The 16,938-nt window shown below is 40.9% G+C and overlaps 1 protein-coding gene across 1 annotated transcript in view; it reads left to right on the forward strand.

The window, feature by feature from the left end:
* The window catches only part of LOC131984319 (plakophilin-3-like), a 31,963-nt gene that overhangs the window by 9,585 nt on the left and 5,440 nt on the right, over nucleotides 1-16,938 (forward strand). Inside the window, exons 2-12 of the mRNA XM_059349181.1 lie at nucleotides 782-870; nucleotides 3,946-4,565; nucleotides 5,431-5,554; nucleotides 6,001-6,205; nucleotides 6,379-6,538; nucleotides 7,376-7,484; nucleotides 9,165-9,329; nucleotides 11,334-11,513; nucleotides 11,651-11,804; nucleotides 12,090-12,285; nucleotides 12,674-12,761. Coding sequence (XP_059205164.1) covers nucleotides 782-870; nucleotides 3,946-4,565; nucleotides 5,431-5,554; nucleotides 6,001-6,205; nucleotides 6,379-6,538; nucleotides 7,376-7,484; nucleotides 9,165-9,329; nucleotides 11,334-11,513; nucleotides 11,651-11,804; nucleotides 12,090-12,285; nucleotides 12,674-12,761 — 2,090 coding nt within the window. The remainder of the gene's footprint in view (nucleotides 1-781; nucleotides 871-3,945; nucleotides 4,566-5,430; nucleotides 5,555-6,000; nucleotides 6,206-6,378; nucleotides 6,539-7,375; nucleotides 7,485-9,164; nucleotides 9,330-11,333; nucleotides 11,514-11,650; nucleotides 11,805-12,089; nucleotides 12,286-12,673; nucleotides 12,762-16,938) is intronic.

Below are 16,938 nucleotides of genomic sequence, written 5' to 3' on the forward strand. Positions count from 1 at the left end.
CAAAAATCCGAACCAAAAACTCCAAAGGAACATTACATTTATTTGGTCTCTTGTTGGGTCAGTATTGCATCTTGCAGACTCACCTCAGCAGCCCTCTGTGTCTTGGGCTTGGCCTCACAGGGCCTTGACCTGGTTGGTGTGTAAATGATTGTAAATAGTTTGCTTGCTACATGTTTCACAGATTGGGCTTGTGGTCAGCACTATCTCCTCACAGGCTGCAGTGAGGGGAGGGCAGCGGAGAAAGAAAATAATAGGACAGCAGCATGCTTAAAGTTTTGTAGCATAGGGTGGCCTGGATGGCACTTCAACTTTTGTTTTCTTAATTTAATAATTTTAAAGCCACCCTACACTGCACTGCATCTTGTTTTATCTGCCATAGGGCCATCCAGGAAGGCAGTTTTACTGCGTTTGGGGGCAGCAAGGGAGGCAGTCGTTGTTGTGAAGACAGTTCAGGTGATTAAATGAGTTGTGTTCAGGTGTGCTCCTGCTTGGTTGGAACAAAAACCTGCAGCCACACGGCCCTTTCATGGATCAGTTGGACACCCTGTCTTTTGTTGTCTCACTGTGTATAAACAATAATTTATGTTGTATCACTGTATGTTAAAATCCCTGTTGTGTTTGAGCTTCACCAAATTAGAAGAAAAATCACCTTTGCACTGTTGAACTTTTAGTGTACCTCTGTAATTTGTCATCATACTCTCTCAGCCATTTGCATTCTGAATATGAATATTATATTTTTTTAACAACACTAATATTCTTCCTCTGTCTTCTCTTTGTCCAGAATACAGCTATCCTGAGGCAAGGACCATTTCCCACGCTCTTGGTTTCAGTTCCAGATCCATGATACACACACCGACCCGCGTCATGGCTGTGAGTACCACCTGCCAGATCTGATAAGTGTTAAAAAGGGAGAAAGCTCCCTGTCAATTACTCTCAAGAGAAAGATTTAAAAATCAGATGGAGTAAACACCCCTCCAGGTAAGGCCAACCAGAGACTGAGGCCCCGTTTACACGAGGACGCTCGCGGGTAAAAACGACAAAATATTTTATCGGAAGTGCCTTTTGTTTAGACGGCAGCTCTAATAAACTTACAGGAGTCTTTCCACCAAATGTACAGGTTATGTAGAGATAGTATTACTGAACAGAGAAGGATCTGTAATTACCTCCATCACATTTTGGATGCAGCAATTCGTCGGAGGCGAGCCAGACGGCTGTGAACGAGACCTGGGAGATCTAGTGGATGGTGGAGAACTTTGTGGAAGGAGTAGCTGATGAAAATGCGTGGCGTGAAAACTTCTGCATGCCCAAAGATGCTCTTATCGCTTTAAGTGATGCCGCCTGGCATGCATACAATCGAATTTCACACACTTTTGCGTCACCGTATGCACGCAGATTTCCTCCCGAAAATGCTTGTCTAAACGAGGAATAGAAAGTGAGGACGCGACGCCACTTTTGCGTCTTCTGTTCAGACCGTCCTCGTGTAAACGTAGCCTTATTCTCATTCTATTTTTTTTGTTTTGACTGATGAAAGTCGAAACATCATAAACAATTAACTTTATTGCAAGTAAGTGACAGTGTGCGGGAGTTTTCCCTCTTTCTGCACGCAAGGAAACTTTTAAAAGAGCCGTCCAGTCAAGATCAGTGTAAAAATATTCATTTCTACTTTTATTATCTTTAACTACTTTTCAAAGTAAATAAGGTACGTTTGGGATATGTTTAGTGGAACTGAGGTCAAAGACAGGAAACAGGTTCAAGCTTTGACATTGTTCTGTCTGGTTCTTTGATACTGCTACAGGAATTAGCATTTTATTGTTGTTATTTCACCCGGTGTGAACTGACTTTAACAATGTTAGGCTCTGTGAGGATTCACTGTACTCTCCGAGCCAAAAACCTTTAAGTTTGACTGATGTTTTTTTTTGTGGCGTTTACTCTTGCAGTCAAAAGAAACAGTAAACAAGCAATCTGCTTTGGAGATTTCACTCACAAAGTTAATTGCTGAGATCTGCCAGGATTTTAGAAATATTGGTGTCATGAGTCCAAGTCCTCTCAAAGCACCCTGCTGAGTATTTTTGGGTTTCTAACATTTGGTATTGAAAAAATGTCAAGTATTGAATGCTTGGCAATATTCCTAGAAGATTCTTTAACATTTCCTATTAGCCAAATTCTGATTTAAATCAGTAACTTTTCTACCTTTAGAATGTATTCTATTTAAACAAAGATTTTTAGAACACCAATGCACTGCGCTGTTCAAAATATTTTAATACATCTTTTTTTTTAAACCTAAGTAATGTGCAATACACGCATCAATATTGTTACCCAGCCCTAGTCCCAAACCGAGTTTTGTTGTTGTTGTTGTTGGCCTGACATGACCCCAGTGTCCTCAGTGATAGCTACGACCCTGACTGAGTTATTTGAGCATAACTAAGTCTGATAGAACACAAGCAGTCAGCCTAGGATATCTAAAAAGAAGGGAAAATAAAAACAAATGGTGAAATTATGTGTCTGTTGTAAACATCATCTGACTGTTCATCATCTACAGATAGACTTGTTGGCAGTTGGGAGTGCAGGTTTCCTGTGTTATGAGGGATTATTAGCAACATTTCGGGTGTACTCACTTTTGGTTTTACTTCTGAATAAATGGTTTAGATCATCTGGACAGACTGCTGGTGTGTTAACAACTGACCCTTCGTATTTTTGACCCCTTTCTTAGACAGATGTCTGTGAGTTCCAAGATGCACAAACCAGCCAAAACTATTTTAATAAAACCGGTTGTAATGTCTAAAAAAATCTAAAACATTGCTTTTTCTCTACAAGAGGTGGGAAATTCCTTGACTGGAGCCCTGTGAGTCAGTTGCACACACACACTGGAAAGCAATAAGCCAGTATTGTGTCTGAATAATGTTTCCACTCCTGTCTACCTATCCAACACTGCCGTCCAAATTCAGAACAATGTGAAAGCAGAAAGAAAAATATAAACAGGACGCTTGTCTGATGCTTTTAACTGGCCAGTCTAACAATGCAAAGGCTGCAGTGAGCTTCCTGCAGCTTACAGTAGCCGAGCTTTAATAAAGGAGAGAAGGAAGAGACTGTGCAACCTCTTACACCACATTTTATTGTGCTGGACAGTTTCACTCGCCTCAAGCAATGTTAAGAAAAGAAGAATACTAGTGATACATTTTTTTACTTTGCCATTACTGTTAGAGCTTCCGTACTTTTAAAGGTATAATATGCAGAAAAATACAAAAGTAGTCCGCAGAGTAGTCTGCAGAGACCCTGTGCTGTGTGCTGGACGTTTGTGGACGTGAGAAAAGAGCCTTTGAGCCCCACTACATGGGTGTGTCACCCCCCACCCCCCCTACTGCTGCATTGTTACGCACTTCAGCACATACACACACACACACACACACACACACACACACAAACACGCACACAGGCAGCGACAGCATGAAGCTGTTATTCATACAAAAACCAACAATTCAGCACCTTCCAGCTGGGTTGTACAGATGTGTTCCTTTGTGCTGTGAAACAGTGAGGAAATAATGTTTATTCACTATTCACTGTTTATTGCTATTGCCACTCCTTCTCTTCATTCATTGACTGGCTTGCTCGACGTTGCCTTCACTCTCTGGCTTGGAGAGCCGAGGAGGGACAACTTTTAATGTTGTGTGTTTGCAAACACAAACCATTCATTTCTACTTTTATTACCTTTAACTACTTTTTAAAGTAAATAAGCCTTTTAGTAACAGGAATATAGAAAGAATTGTGTTTATCGTCCACTGCTGCTTTGTGTCTGTCAACCTTTTATTGTTTAACAATTTTTATAGATTTTTCCAAAAAATCCAACATACATTTGTTTGCAGCATATACTAGAAAATTGAAGTTTAAATGGTTGCAACTGTAAAAGGTCTAACCTTTTAATTTCTCCCTATGCCAACAACCCTGCAGATGCCCACAGCACCCCTTCGCTCCTCTGGTTTCTCGTCTCGCTCTGCTGCGGAATCCAGTTCAAAGATGAGCCACAAAGGAACCAACATGGTCCACAGCAGCTTCCAGTCCTCCCAGTCACACAGCAGAAGCAGACGCTCTAAGTCACTGTGCCAAACAGACCAGGAGGCTATTCCTCTCACTGTGTTGGTTCCTCCAGACAACGGCTCCTGCACGATCCCTGTGCCTCCCCCAGGCACCCTAAGGCGCAGCCTCAGTGGGACACTGGCCCAGGGAAGAGGCCACTGGCAGGAGGAGGAGCTGCCGTGTCAGTACACCTACAAAGGCCCCTCCCACCGCACCATCAGCCGCATCACCAACCGACAGCAGCACTTCCAGCAGCAGAGCTCTGGCTTAGGGCAGGAGGGCTGGGTGGGGACTGGCAGAGGGGTCCCTATGGCAGGGGACGGTTGGGGGACACAGTGGCAGCAGCATGTGTCCAGGACCAACCATGGCATGAGCTCAGGGCAGTACCAAGCCTCCCTCCACCGGGCTGCCTCACTCCGCAGTTTGAGGAGTGTCGGGAAAGGAGTGGATATCTTGGATGGAGCTTCCATACACAGCAATGACCCACTGGAAGAGTGAGATATATTATTCATTCATTTACCTGGCTGAAACATCTGGGCCGCCTCTGGTTTGGGTCAGCTTTATTTATAGCTCGGGTAGATACATGAATTGCCGAACCTGGTCTCACAGAAATCCGTGAAATAGCCACGGATTTCGCTTAACTCAAAATCTGTGGAATAGCCACGGAATCGCTCAAATTTCCGTGAAACTGACACGGATTTTGCTACAATGCAAATTAATGACAGTCATATCCCGTGGCTATTGGTTTGTTCCAAGTCACGTGACTTTCAAGGTCCCAGCGGTCAGAACAAAAAACATGGCGGAAAGTTCTCTCATTTTTAGTGAAAAATCAATATTTTGACTTAGTTTCTGCATAAAAATGGATTTTGATCACATTTCTAGCGAGAAATATATGTTTTATTTTCTAAATCTTCACTCAGTGAATGTACATAATCACTTTGTATGTTGGAATAGCCACAGGATATGACTGTCATTAACTTGCATTGTAGCGAAATCCGTGTCAGTTTCACGGAAATTTGAGCGATTCCGTGGCTATTCCACGGATTTTGAGTTAAGCGAAATCCGTGGCTATTTCACGGATTTCTGTGAGACCATGTTGGAATTACCTGTAGAGTGTATGTTGCATTAAGTCTGTGTGACAGAAGTTGTTTATTTGAGAAAAGTTGTTTATTTTTTCTTATTTGTTACAGAGAAAATTATAAATAAAACATAATTAACAGTTTAATCAGTCATTTGAATAATAATTATTTCTTGCATAATGTGTTTACAGCCTCACCATATACTGCTATCACAGCCACTGTTAATATACAGCTCAGTACCTTTCTGTGTGTGTGTGTGTGTGTGTGTGTGTGTGTGTAGTGTTCGGGGCCTGGACATGGCTACAGCTGTCAGATATCTTTCTGAGTCAGACGCTGCGTTGCAAGTTCTGGGAGCTGCATACATACAACACCAGTGTTACCACAGCAATGATGCCAAAATCCAGGTAACGATTTCCCTTATTTTCTGTATTAATCTATTATTTATGTAATACGTGTTTTTGTTTTTATGGATCCCATACTGGCAACTGCACATCTTGAGGGAGTTATTTCAAATTTGGCACAAAGATGAAATGGGATAAATTATGATCCATTTTACATCCAAAAGGTCAAAGGTCAATCTCATTGTTAATCACAGTGTTCTGCAAAAACTATTTTCTGAACGTTTTTCCCTCAATAACTAATACATTTGGAGACTGTGACACTATTTCACATTTGGTCGAATACTGAATTGACATGCAGACATAAGGTGGTAATTGTAGTTTTATCACTTAGTAGTTTGTAGTCTACCACATGTTCATCATCAGCACCTCTTCTCCATTTATCGTATATATGGTTATCCTGATCTCTCTCCCTCTCCCCCTCCCTCTCCCTCTCTCTCACTCTCTCTCAGGTCCGTGCTCTGCATGGCGTTCCAGCTCTAGTTCAGCTTTTCTCAAGTGAAAACCAAGAAGTGCAGCGTTACGCCACTGGTGCCACACGGAACCTCATCTATGAGAACGCTGAGAACAAGGTGGCACTCATAGATGCCGGTGGAGTGACGAGTCTCGTCAACATCCTGAGCAAACCTGACGAGGAGCTCCGAAAGACCATCACAGGTAGTAACGCTGTCAGAATGGTGTGAACCCTGATTATGAGCTCATGTCCATGCATCAATATTCAGTCACATAATCCAGATGTCGTTAATGATTCATCCTTATTCATATTTTACTGGTTTGAATAACTCAGTTATTCTGACAACAGAATAAAAACCTGTTTGTTGTGGCTGCAGGTGTCCTGTGGAATCTGTCCTCCAGAGACAACCTGAAGGAGAAGCTGTGCAAAGAAGCTTTATCAGAGCTGACGGAGAAAGTCCTGGTTCCTCTGTGCAACTGCATCCCGCTCAGCCCATCTGAGAAAGAAATCTTCTACAACACCAGTGGCTGCCTCAGGTGATGCTTTTTGTTTTGTTTTTGTTTTTTAGTTTGGTCTTTAAAAAATGTAAAAATTCAATAAAAGTTTAATCATAAAAAAAAAAAGTATGCCGATCCATCCAATCATTGTAGAGAGATTTCACTTTGATCCAGAAAGAACAACCTGCAGGTTACCTCAGAGTTAGAGTTGGAGGATCATAAAAATCCACTGCCCTATCCTGTAAGGGTTAATGTTACACTAAGGGTCTTTTGGATCATTTGAGGACACTTTACACATGTTTCTAAAGTCCCTTTGCATTGTTTCCCTCAGTTTGGTCTGCTGAAAGGCACTAAACACTACATTCATGAACTTTATCTGCCATTGCTATGGAGATGCCGACAGAAGCACAATCCTGAGTTAAGAACAGAGGCAGCACTTTGTTGCTTCCAGTGAAAAACAAAACACTAGCAGATTTATTGACCCAGTCCTCTGTTCACTACATCACTTAAAGAAACAGTCACGTAGATGATCTCTTTTACTGACATTATAGAGTGCAGTTTTCATCCATTTGTAACATAAAAAATATTCAGTTAAGGTCACATAACCCTCGTTTATTTTCACATTCAGGCGACACCTTGTAAAGTATTTCTTTGATACAATTATTGACAGAGATAGAATTACATGTAAGTGCAGTGAGATGAAGAAAAGCTTTTTTTTTTTGTGGTGAAAGGGCTCCTAAGTGTTCTTAAGAGAGCGTCATAAAGTTTCTGCTAAAATCACTAAACGATTAATTTTAGTAAGACAGCTTTACTGCATGGTGTTCCCACAGGCCAGCCTGGGTTTAAATGTATCTGTCTTTGTGATTGTTTGTGCAGAAACTTGAGTTCAGTGAATGAGAGGACAAGACAGAAGATGAGAGACATGCGAGGCCTGGTGGACTCTCTGGTGACCTACATTCAACAGGAGGACATAGCAGATGACAAGGTAGCTCCGACTTGTGCTGTAATATAGCTGGTGACATTTTTACACACTGTAAATAATGTCTGATTTGAAAATAACTATGTTTATTACGGCTTGTTCTGGTGCGTCAGCTTCAGTATACTGCGAAAGAACAGAACAAAAACTCATCTGGCAAGGGCCAAATGACTTCACACCCATTTATAACAGATGCTCATTCATATGTCAAAAGTCCCGTACTCTGACTTTAAAATGTGACTCCTGATCCATGGGAGAGAAGATGAATCACTCTGTTGGAGTTGTGGGAACTATAAAAACACTCTGTCCACTGGGGATTGCACTCTGGTTTGTAAAACTGGGAAAATGAAGCTGCTCTCCGATTGTTTTGGACACTGCTCTTTGAGTCTGAGTTAGTCACAGCAGAGCACTCAAATCATTTTTCACACTCACACTCTAATTTTCACTTGTATATGCAGTGAAATGCTGCACTGTAGAGCCTGTCTGTCGAAGGTAGAGCAGCACTGCAATAATAGGAAGCTGCAGTGGGCCAAATAGTAGAGTCCAATAAAGAAAAGAGTGGAATTTTAATTGCTTTATTTTAGCTGATCAGCCTGATACCAGTCCTTAGGATCAGCTCATGACATCTCTAGTTCCTACTGAAGACGTAATTCAGTAATTTTATAATACAGCTGGAAAAATGTTGTTTTTGTTAAGCAAATGTTACTCAGACAGGAGAAAACTGCATTAATTCGGGACTGTTTTCAATGGTGGATTATTCACATTTGGTGCTATAATGTGTATTTGTGGCAGCAGTGCAGTGTAAATGAAACTGAGTCAATATGAACCACAGTATGTGAGTGTCACCATGTCAACATTGTGGCTTATTGATGTGTTTTCAATAGTTTAATATCAGGTTATGACTTCTTAGTGAGATCAATTTACTGTTTGGGTCTTTTCATGAAATTTGTTGTGAAAAAGAACATCATTTTTAAAGCCTTATTCTTGCAGCACTGTAGTGAGAGCAGAGTGTGTTACTGGGTGGTGTTACTTTAGCTGGCAGCTTCACTGCAGTTGCACTGAATCACTCAGGAATGTGAGCTTGTTACTCAATTCAGTACTTTATCTCTCCGTCCTCGTACTTTCAGTGGCTCATTATGAGGTACAGAGGTACTCACATTCTTCTTCACTCATTGTGGTTGGGCACTTTTCACCAGTGTTGACTTGGGTCAGGAGTGCAGATGAAAATGACTTTGTAAACACTTGGATGAATCTTTAACAAATTGGCAGATGATTGATAAACATGCTGCTTCAATTAGATTATCAGCAGCATGAACCGTGACAGGGTCCAATGACTTACTCCATACAAGGAAATTAATCCACATCCGGATGTCCCAATATGTTGCTTTTTGCCATGATTTTATCAGTATTAAAATGGACTCATAATACTGTTTTGGCTTGAGTTTGACAAACAGGAAGATGTTTTTATCCCTCATTAACCTGTTACACATGAGAGGACATCAGACGTTCAAATTAGACTCCATCATATCACAGTATGAGCTTGTTACTTCATCCTATTAGCTGTGCAGTTTACATGTTTCAGCATCAACTGAGATTATTTGGTTATTTCTGCTTCTACACAAATTGTCCATTTTTACCCTCCTCTTTTTAAACCACACTTGTCTCCTTTATGTCTTTGTTAATGTTTAGGGTTTGGAGAATTCATTGTGCGTGATGAGGAATCTGTCGTACCAGCTGTACACAGAGCTCCCCCCCTCAGTCCGACTCCGTCTGGAGGGCCAGACGAGAGGCTCTGCCTCCAGGGACAGTGATGCCATCGGCTGCTTCACTCTGTATAACAAAAAGAACAATGAGGTAAAATTCATCACACCCGTAAAATGACACACCAAGAGCATGACTGTTTTGTGTAGGATGTGTCAATGGACAACTGTTTGCTAACATGTTCTGCATACTGTAACATTTTTAGCAGGTGACAATAGGTCAGTGTTGCTGTTTGAGTAAATCTCCTAGGTCCACTCTATTGCATTTAATGTATTCCTTTAATTATTTGTTTCCCTTTAAGATGATCAGAAGTTTGCTCTAAATGCATTTCCACTTTTTAGATCCAAAGTTTACATCATCAGTAATGTCTTGGATATTACGTCAGCCTGCTAGCTTGTCTGCCACAGCCACACCCATCACATCCCTCTGAGGTGACGTCACTGTCACTGCTATTCCTGCTGCTGCTGATTGTCCAGTGCTTTGTATCTGAACAGTCCGTGCAACAAAATCCACTTATACATCTTAATGAAAGCTTTAATTGTCAAAAGCAGATATCGAAACCATAAAGATCAAATGTAGCTTTACTGTTTTCTGTTGATTTTGTACCCATGTCTTTCAGACAGCATCAACACTATCCAACTATTATTGTATCCTGCTTTGGGTCACAGCCTCAGTAACATGCTCATTGTTTACATGTCAGCTTCTTTTTCCCATGGGAAGCTGCCCGTATTGTATACAGGATGGGAATATCCAGGTCATAGAACTCGTGTTGTATAAATCATGTGGCCAGATCAATTTGGGCCACACTATTCATGCACAGGCATGCAAGTTCCGTTTGTCAGATGCATCATCATGTCAGATATTAAAACATTTTAAACATTGCATTGGGATTGCTTGAGTCAGTTTTGTACATGTGATTTTTAAGGTATGAGCCTCAAAAAGTCAAGCTTTAACTCAAACCGTTGACATCGAGCAGGTCGAGTCTCTCTCAGGTATTTCAATTGGAGCCTGATAATAAGCGGCCGAGCAGATAGAAACACGAGAGGTTCCCTCAGGTCCACAGGGAGGATCAGTTTCCACTATAGCACACACAACCAGCAGATCACCTTACACATCTCAATAGCAAGCATACAAGGTCAGTGGAGAGTAACCATCAGGATCACCGTCACATATATGTTCTCATAGTCAGAGTGAGGAGAAAAGGACCTGTTTAACTATATATGACCTGGTTTTTTCATTCGAGCACATATTTATCTGTAGGGTGAACAGGGAAGATGTTTATCCTGCTGTAGCTGGGCCTGAGGATAGTGATCTGTCCCTCTGTCTATTTATGTGGTTAGCACTTCTGACAACTCGTAATTAGACAGCTGAGAAACCCAGTGTGAAGAGTCAGGGTCTTCAAAGGATGATACCAAATTGTTCTGGTCACAAGTTTTCTCTTGACCTGCCATTGGTCCGTGACTAAATATCTTGAAAACCAATTGATTGTGTGATGAACCCCTCCCCCAAACAGTGTCGGTCCAATCAGAGCTTAGCAACGGTAACTGGCACTGCAGGCATGTCAGGCTTTGTTTTCCTCCACACGTACTGAAGCAATGTGAATGGCACTGTACTCAAAGTCACACTGCATTTAAAGAGTTTGGAGGTGGTGTCCTTATAAGCCCTTTCCCAAGTAAATGTGAAAGGGATGGATTAAACAGCTTGTTTGTCTGCTCTCAAATTTAAACATATGGTTTAAAAATGTATACATTAAAACGATGAACCTAACCTCAGTTCTGGTTGTCCAAGTATCTAAGCTGTTTCTCTGTTTGAGTTATCACACTTATAATACCAGGAATACGTAGCTTTACATTGCAACACAAACTGCTGCATCTGGGACGTTCAGCTTTAGCATTAGCATCTAGCCACCAACTGCGTTTAGACCCCTTTCTCAAGATCCTCATTTTAAAACCAGTCAATTTAAAAAATTGAGCAAGTCAGCCAGAGAGTTAATACAAGAGAACAAATTAAAAATTATAATAAAATACACTGACAGTTGTGTAAAGCTTCAGTACTATGAATGAACAATTTATCTGTCTTTCACCTCCTTCATGGCAGCGGAACCAGAATCTGTCCATATTGTCTGAAGTGTCCCGACAACCTAAGGGGGCTGAGTGGCTGTGGCACCCTAAGGTGGTGGTGCTGTACAAGGTTGTCCTGCAGAACAGCGACAGCAGCGCCACCAGTCGCGAGGCTGCTATAGGAGCCCTGCAAAACATCACTGCGGGAGACGCCAGGGTAAGATCTCACGCTTCATAGTTCTATGAACTACACATTTATGTTTGTTTCTTGTTGGTGCTGCTTTGAAATCTGATTCTTCTGCAAGAAAACCAACAGTAGCACACACTCATGTGATATCTGCCCCTCTCTGCCAGTGGGCCTCAGTGCTGAGCGTCGTGGTGATAGAGCAGGAGAGGATGCTGCCCATCCTGCTGGATCGGTTAGACACCAGCAGTGACATGGAGCTGAAGCCTCTGACTGGCCTGCTGAGGAACCTGGCCAGACACGCTACTGACAAAGACAACATGGGTAAGACACAAACAAGCATTGCTGATGGTGTTTCACTCCTCGTTGGGCTGGAACCTCTCTATATGCGAGTTATTTTGCATCATTATTCTCATTTTCATTGAAAAATATATAAAATTGTTGATTGTGTGTTTTTTTTTTTCCAAGCAAACACTATGTGGGCATTTTTCTACTCTTTTAAAAGAGTGTTTTATGAACGAGCCTTAAACATCAAACCACCACAGAGGTGAGACCATTCACCTGAAAACAGTCCTGTAAGACAACCACCCTCGCTTTTTGTCCTTGCAGCTAAGAACACTGTGAACGTTCTGGTGGCCAAGCTGCCCAGTGATGGCCTGCAGAAAATGCCATCCAGCGAGGTGGTGGTCAACATCTGTGGAGCCCTAAATCACCTGGTCACCTGCAGTTCCTTGGCAGCCCGGGACATCTCGTACTTTAACGGCCTGCCAAAACTGATGGGCATCAAGACATCTCATGATAACAGGTAGGACAGACTTCTATTGTTATCCTCAAATATCACTTTGGCACATTGAGAAAACAGCTGCTGCTTCAGGAAGCTAACTCCCCAATAATGTTGAATCCATTAAACTATTTTAAGCAACAAAACCATTTCTTTGCTCTCCTGATGACTGGTTAATATTTTTTCAGCTTTAACAATCTTTCACTTTGAAAGCTGTAACCTCTGTTTGCTGTCAATGACTTTACATATCTTGAGCTGTTACTGCTCTCCCTTCTGGCCACTTGCCACACAAAAATATAACCTTTTGCTAATTTGCAGGTCATTTGAGAGTGTTTATCACTGTGTTTATCCCCTCTTCTGTTGTGGTATTTCCTTTTTGTTTCTAACTGTGTGTCACTGTGTCCTCCTTCAGCTCAGGGAGTCTAAAAGCTGCCAGAGCTGCCTCAACTGTCCTCTGCAACATGTTCCAGTACAACAAACTGCACAAAGACTACAAACTGGTGAGACACACACAAGTGCTAGTGCCAAAGAACACAACAACACAATTGATGTGATCCAAATATTGGAGCTGCAAACACCTAGAGCGAAATCTTAGTTGCACCTGTCTAATTTTTTACCATTGATTAATGCATTTCTTTAACCCTTTATCAGGCAAAGAACTATATTTGGTAACTTCAGGTAATATTTCGAGAAAAAAGTTGCAAATTTACTAGATTAAAGTGCCAAATCTACAAGAAAAAAAGTCGCAGATTTACGAGAAAAAAGTGGGAAAAAAGCAACTTTTTTCTCCCAGATTCACCATTTTAACCCTTAATAGGGCACTCATTGAAATACTTGCAAATTCCAAATTTCAACCCTAGAGAATATTGGAGGATATTACATACTGCCAGAATGTGTAAAAAAAACATACGAAAATATTTTGAGAATAAAGTTTATGAGATTAAAGTGGCAAATCTACGAGGAAAAAAATTTGCAGATTTAAAAGAGATTTGAAGTGGTGAATCTGGGAGAAAAAAGATGCTTTTTTCCCACTTTTTTCTCGTAAATCTGCGATTTTTTTCGCCCAGATTTGCCACTTTAAATCTCTTAAATCTGCAACTTTTTTTCTTGTAGATTTGCCACTTTAATCTAGTAAATTTGCAACTTTTTTCTTGAAATATTACCTGAAGTTACCAAATATAGTTCTTTGCCTGATAAAGGGTTAATTATTGTTATTATTATGATTAATTGCCTAGTGTATGAAATGCTTATCATCACTTCCTAGAATCCAAGCTGATATGTTCAGTCCAGAATCTCGAAATACTTCATTTTAATGATGTGAAACTGAGAAAATAAGCAGATCTTGAAGGAGATTTGGGGATTACTGTCAGTTTGTATTTCTCAGACCAGAACTTTAGTTAAATACTTATACTTAAGCTTACCAATGCAAGCTGAACTTTTCTGAAAAACTGTGTTACCTCTACAGCATAGATAGATACAGTACAGATGTATACATATTATCTTCTGGAAAACTTTTCTTGGGTTCAGAATCACTGCATCACAATATCAGAGTATTAATCTCCCGACATACTTAGCTGCTACCTTACAATCATTCATACATTAAAATATATATATTTTAAAAGTCATTCAGCAGTAAAAAACAATAAGAACAATTAAACTAACAAAACCAGTACAAAAAAGAATATTGTTCAAGATTTTGTCTCCTTTTCTTTCTCTTTTCTCTGAAGAGAAATATCTGGATCTTCAGTTGCTAATGGTCCACTGTGTTCACTATGTATGTAATGGGCAGGTAGTGTACAGTGGATATATCAGAGATTTTTAACATCAAATCATGGCTCCTGACACAATCACAGAACTAAATGTGGAAAGCAGAAGATGCATTTTAACTTGACATTAAAAACTGAGATGTCCTCTTAAATTTGAAGGCAGGGCTCCTCGCCTTAGAGCACCTACGGACTCATGCGACCTCACACTGCTGTAAATGTTTCTCTGCTGGAGGTTAAGTGTTTTATCTCCTGCTGACAGCGGAGCAACCACGGGAACGAAGTGCTCTGCACACTGGAGTTAACTTGGAAGTGCATAAATGCTCCAAAGTTTGTTTGAACTGCAACAGCTGAAGAGTTTCTGCTGGGCAGCATCAGCAGCGGCGATGGCTGTTATTTCTCTCAGTGCTTCTGGTTCCTTGCACCAGTGATTTGACTGTGGTCTTCTCTCTCACAGTGTTTTGAGAGAAGGACCACATTGTTCAGCACATCCATCATAAGAAAGATGGATGAAAGGAACTAAAAGACTGTTGGCTTTGGTCCTGGCTTGGGTCATGGAGGCAGCCAGAACATCACTAATTGCTTTCAGTTATCTCCACAGTACTGACACTAGTGTTACGCTCTGTTGCAGGGGCGTGTGGCTCACACCCTGTTCCAGGGAATAGGTTTATTTGCAAGTATTTACGAGTGTAAAGGCTCACACTCTTTTCTCAACGGTAATCCTCCAGGTGATAAAGTTAGTCTGTGGTAAGGTCTTTCTTTGTGAGCGCAGGTTTTTGGCCTAGTTAACAGCATGCTATCTAAAAGGGCTTGATTAGTCGACTATTGGGTCGTTTTGATCATATGAGCACATCTTTGGTAAACACAAGATTTAAAGTGGTGCTTTTGAATGATTCTTTATGGATTTATGTAACAAACACGTATTTTAGATTGTAACCCATGAATGGGTTTGGGTCCTAATTCTAACCAAACTGCCACAGCTAGCCTTAGCAAAGATTAAACTAAACTTACCGATTTTTCCCAAGCTGTTGTTTGTAATTGAAAAATATAAATTAAATGAACTCTGTGACTGAGTTTGTTATTCCACATAATGTAAAAACTAGCAGCAAAAGAGATTAGCAGCATTAATCACAGACTCAGTTTTTGACTCAAGTGGAGTTTATACAACTTGGTATATATTTAAGTGTATATAACTGTAAATAATCAATTATATCGATCAATATCGACACCGTGGCACTGTTAAATAGTATTTTGTGCTGCTGTCTGTGTAAATGGAAACATGATGAGCCTGAAGTTAAAATGGAGAGCAGAATGTGTGGGTGTTGCCTGACATTGTGCTCCAAACTTTTGTCTTCACCAGATGGTTTTCTCGTCTACGTCTCTTCACATCTGTTTTTTATCCCACTTGACCTCCGCTCCTGTCTTCCCATTGGTCCTCTTCTTCCCTCCTTTGCCCTGCTCCTAAAAGTCTGTTGTTAGTTTCTGGTCATACCTTTTTTTTATACTTGGCTCTGCAAATCCAAATATTTTCTCTGTAGCTGATTAGATTGCAGTTATTTAAGTTTGTGTCTGCGTTGGAGTGGCTCTCAATCTGTCATCCCACACATTGGGAAACTAGTAGTGATGCAATCTTTACTCAAGGCATTCACTTTTAAATCTTTTTGAGTAATTTCTGTTGAAACTACACATCAGCAGGATTCAGAGGAAGCAGTGATGACCGCAGCCTGGGTTTCATTCTGACCTGATGCCTTTTGCTGCATGTCGTCCTCTCCCTCCTCCCCCTTTCCTGTCTATCTACAGCTCCTGTCTATCTCTCCCATAATTTATTCCTGTCTCAATATGAAAATATTGGAGCTTTAAAGTTGCTACCTGGTTGTAGTCTATTGTTGCTTTTTCAACAAGTGTATTGGATGATGCGTTAATAAAATGGAAAACCCCAGGAAATGCCTGCGGTGGGAATTAAGCCAACAAAAATATGACAAAGAGTTGAAAATACAACCAAGAACAAGTTGGTTTTCCCCAGTTTATGACGTTGATAAAGATCCAAAGTGAGTGGATAACAGGATTACAGCAGCCTCGGCACGAAAAGAGAAGCAGCTCCTTTTATAGAAGGATGTTTTACCAATCTGCTGTGGAATGCCACAGAGATTATTATGTTAGATAACACCTTATCCCTCTGATGCCTCCTGTTAAGGGTTTTGTAATTGTATGTTGAAATTACACAAGAAAATCAGACTATCAGAACTACACTTGCATAATTGTAGAGGTGTAACAATCCGAAACTCCTTTAGTTTTGTTGAACACAGTGACAATAGATCTTCTCTCCACATTCTTTAAAGGATCCCTGCTTTATCTCCTGAATACTCTACTTGTGTCCATCACTGCCAGTGTCACGCTCAGGTTCTGTTGAGTTTTAGTTCCTGAATAACTGCTCTCAGCAGGAATGCAGAGAATCCTGCTGAAATATTTTGGGTTTGTCTCTTTTGTGCCTCCTGGGAGGAATAAAAGAAGAGTTTGGTTCTTTGGACTTGGCAGTCTCTGAACACTGTTATGTTCCTCCCGTATAACAGCCCCCCTCCCACACACACATCAGCGCCCGCCAAACCGAACCTGACACAGCAAACAAAAGCCATGTGTTTATCTGACTGCTGGTGGCCATGGTGAACTTATTACATTTGATAGATATCCTGTAGTGTGCCTGTCCTCAACCCGGTCCCATGCCGTTCACACACTCTGGGCTGTCTTCACAAGTTCCTGTTCAAACAAACTTTTGTGGTTGGTCATGATTCCCAGGGGGAGAATCCTTTCCTTTCCATTTTGTACAACACTTTTCTCTAAAGACAATCTCCAGACAAATTATGGTGGAAGTATTTCCTCATCTAAAAGAAAGACCGACATAACATTTTGATTTTCA

Source organism: Centropristis striata, chromosome 2, assembly GCF_030273125.1.
Source record: "Centropristis striata isolate RG_2023a ecotype Rhode Island chromosome 2, C.striata_1.0, whole genome shotgun sequence".
NCBI lineage: Eukaryota > Metazoa > Chordata > Actinopteri > Perciformes > Serranidae > Centropristis > Centropristis striata.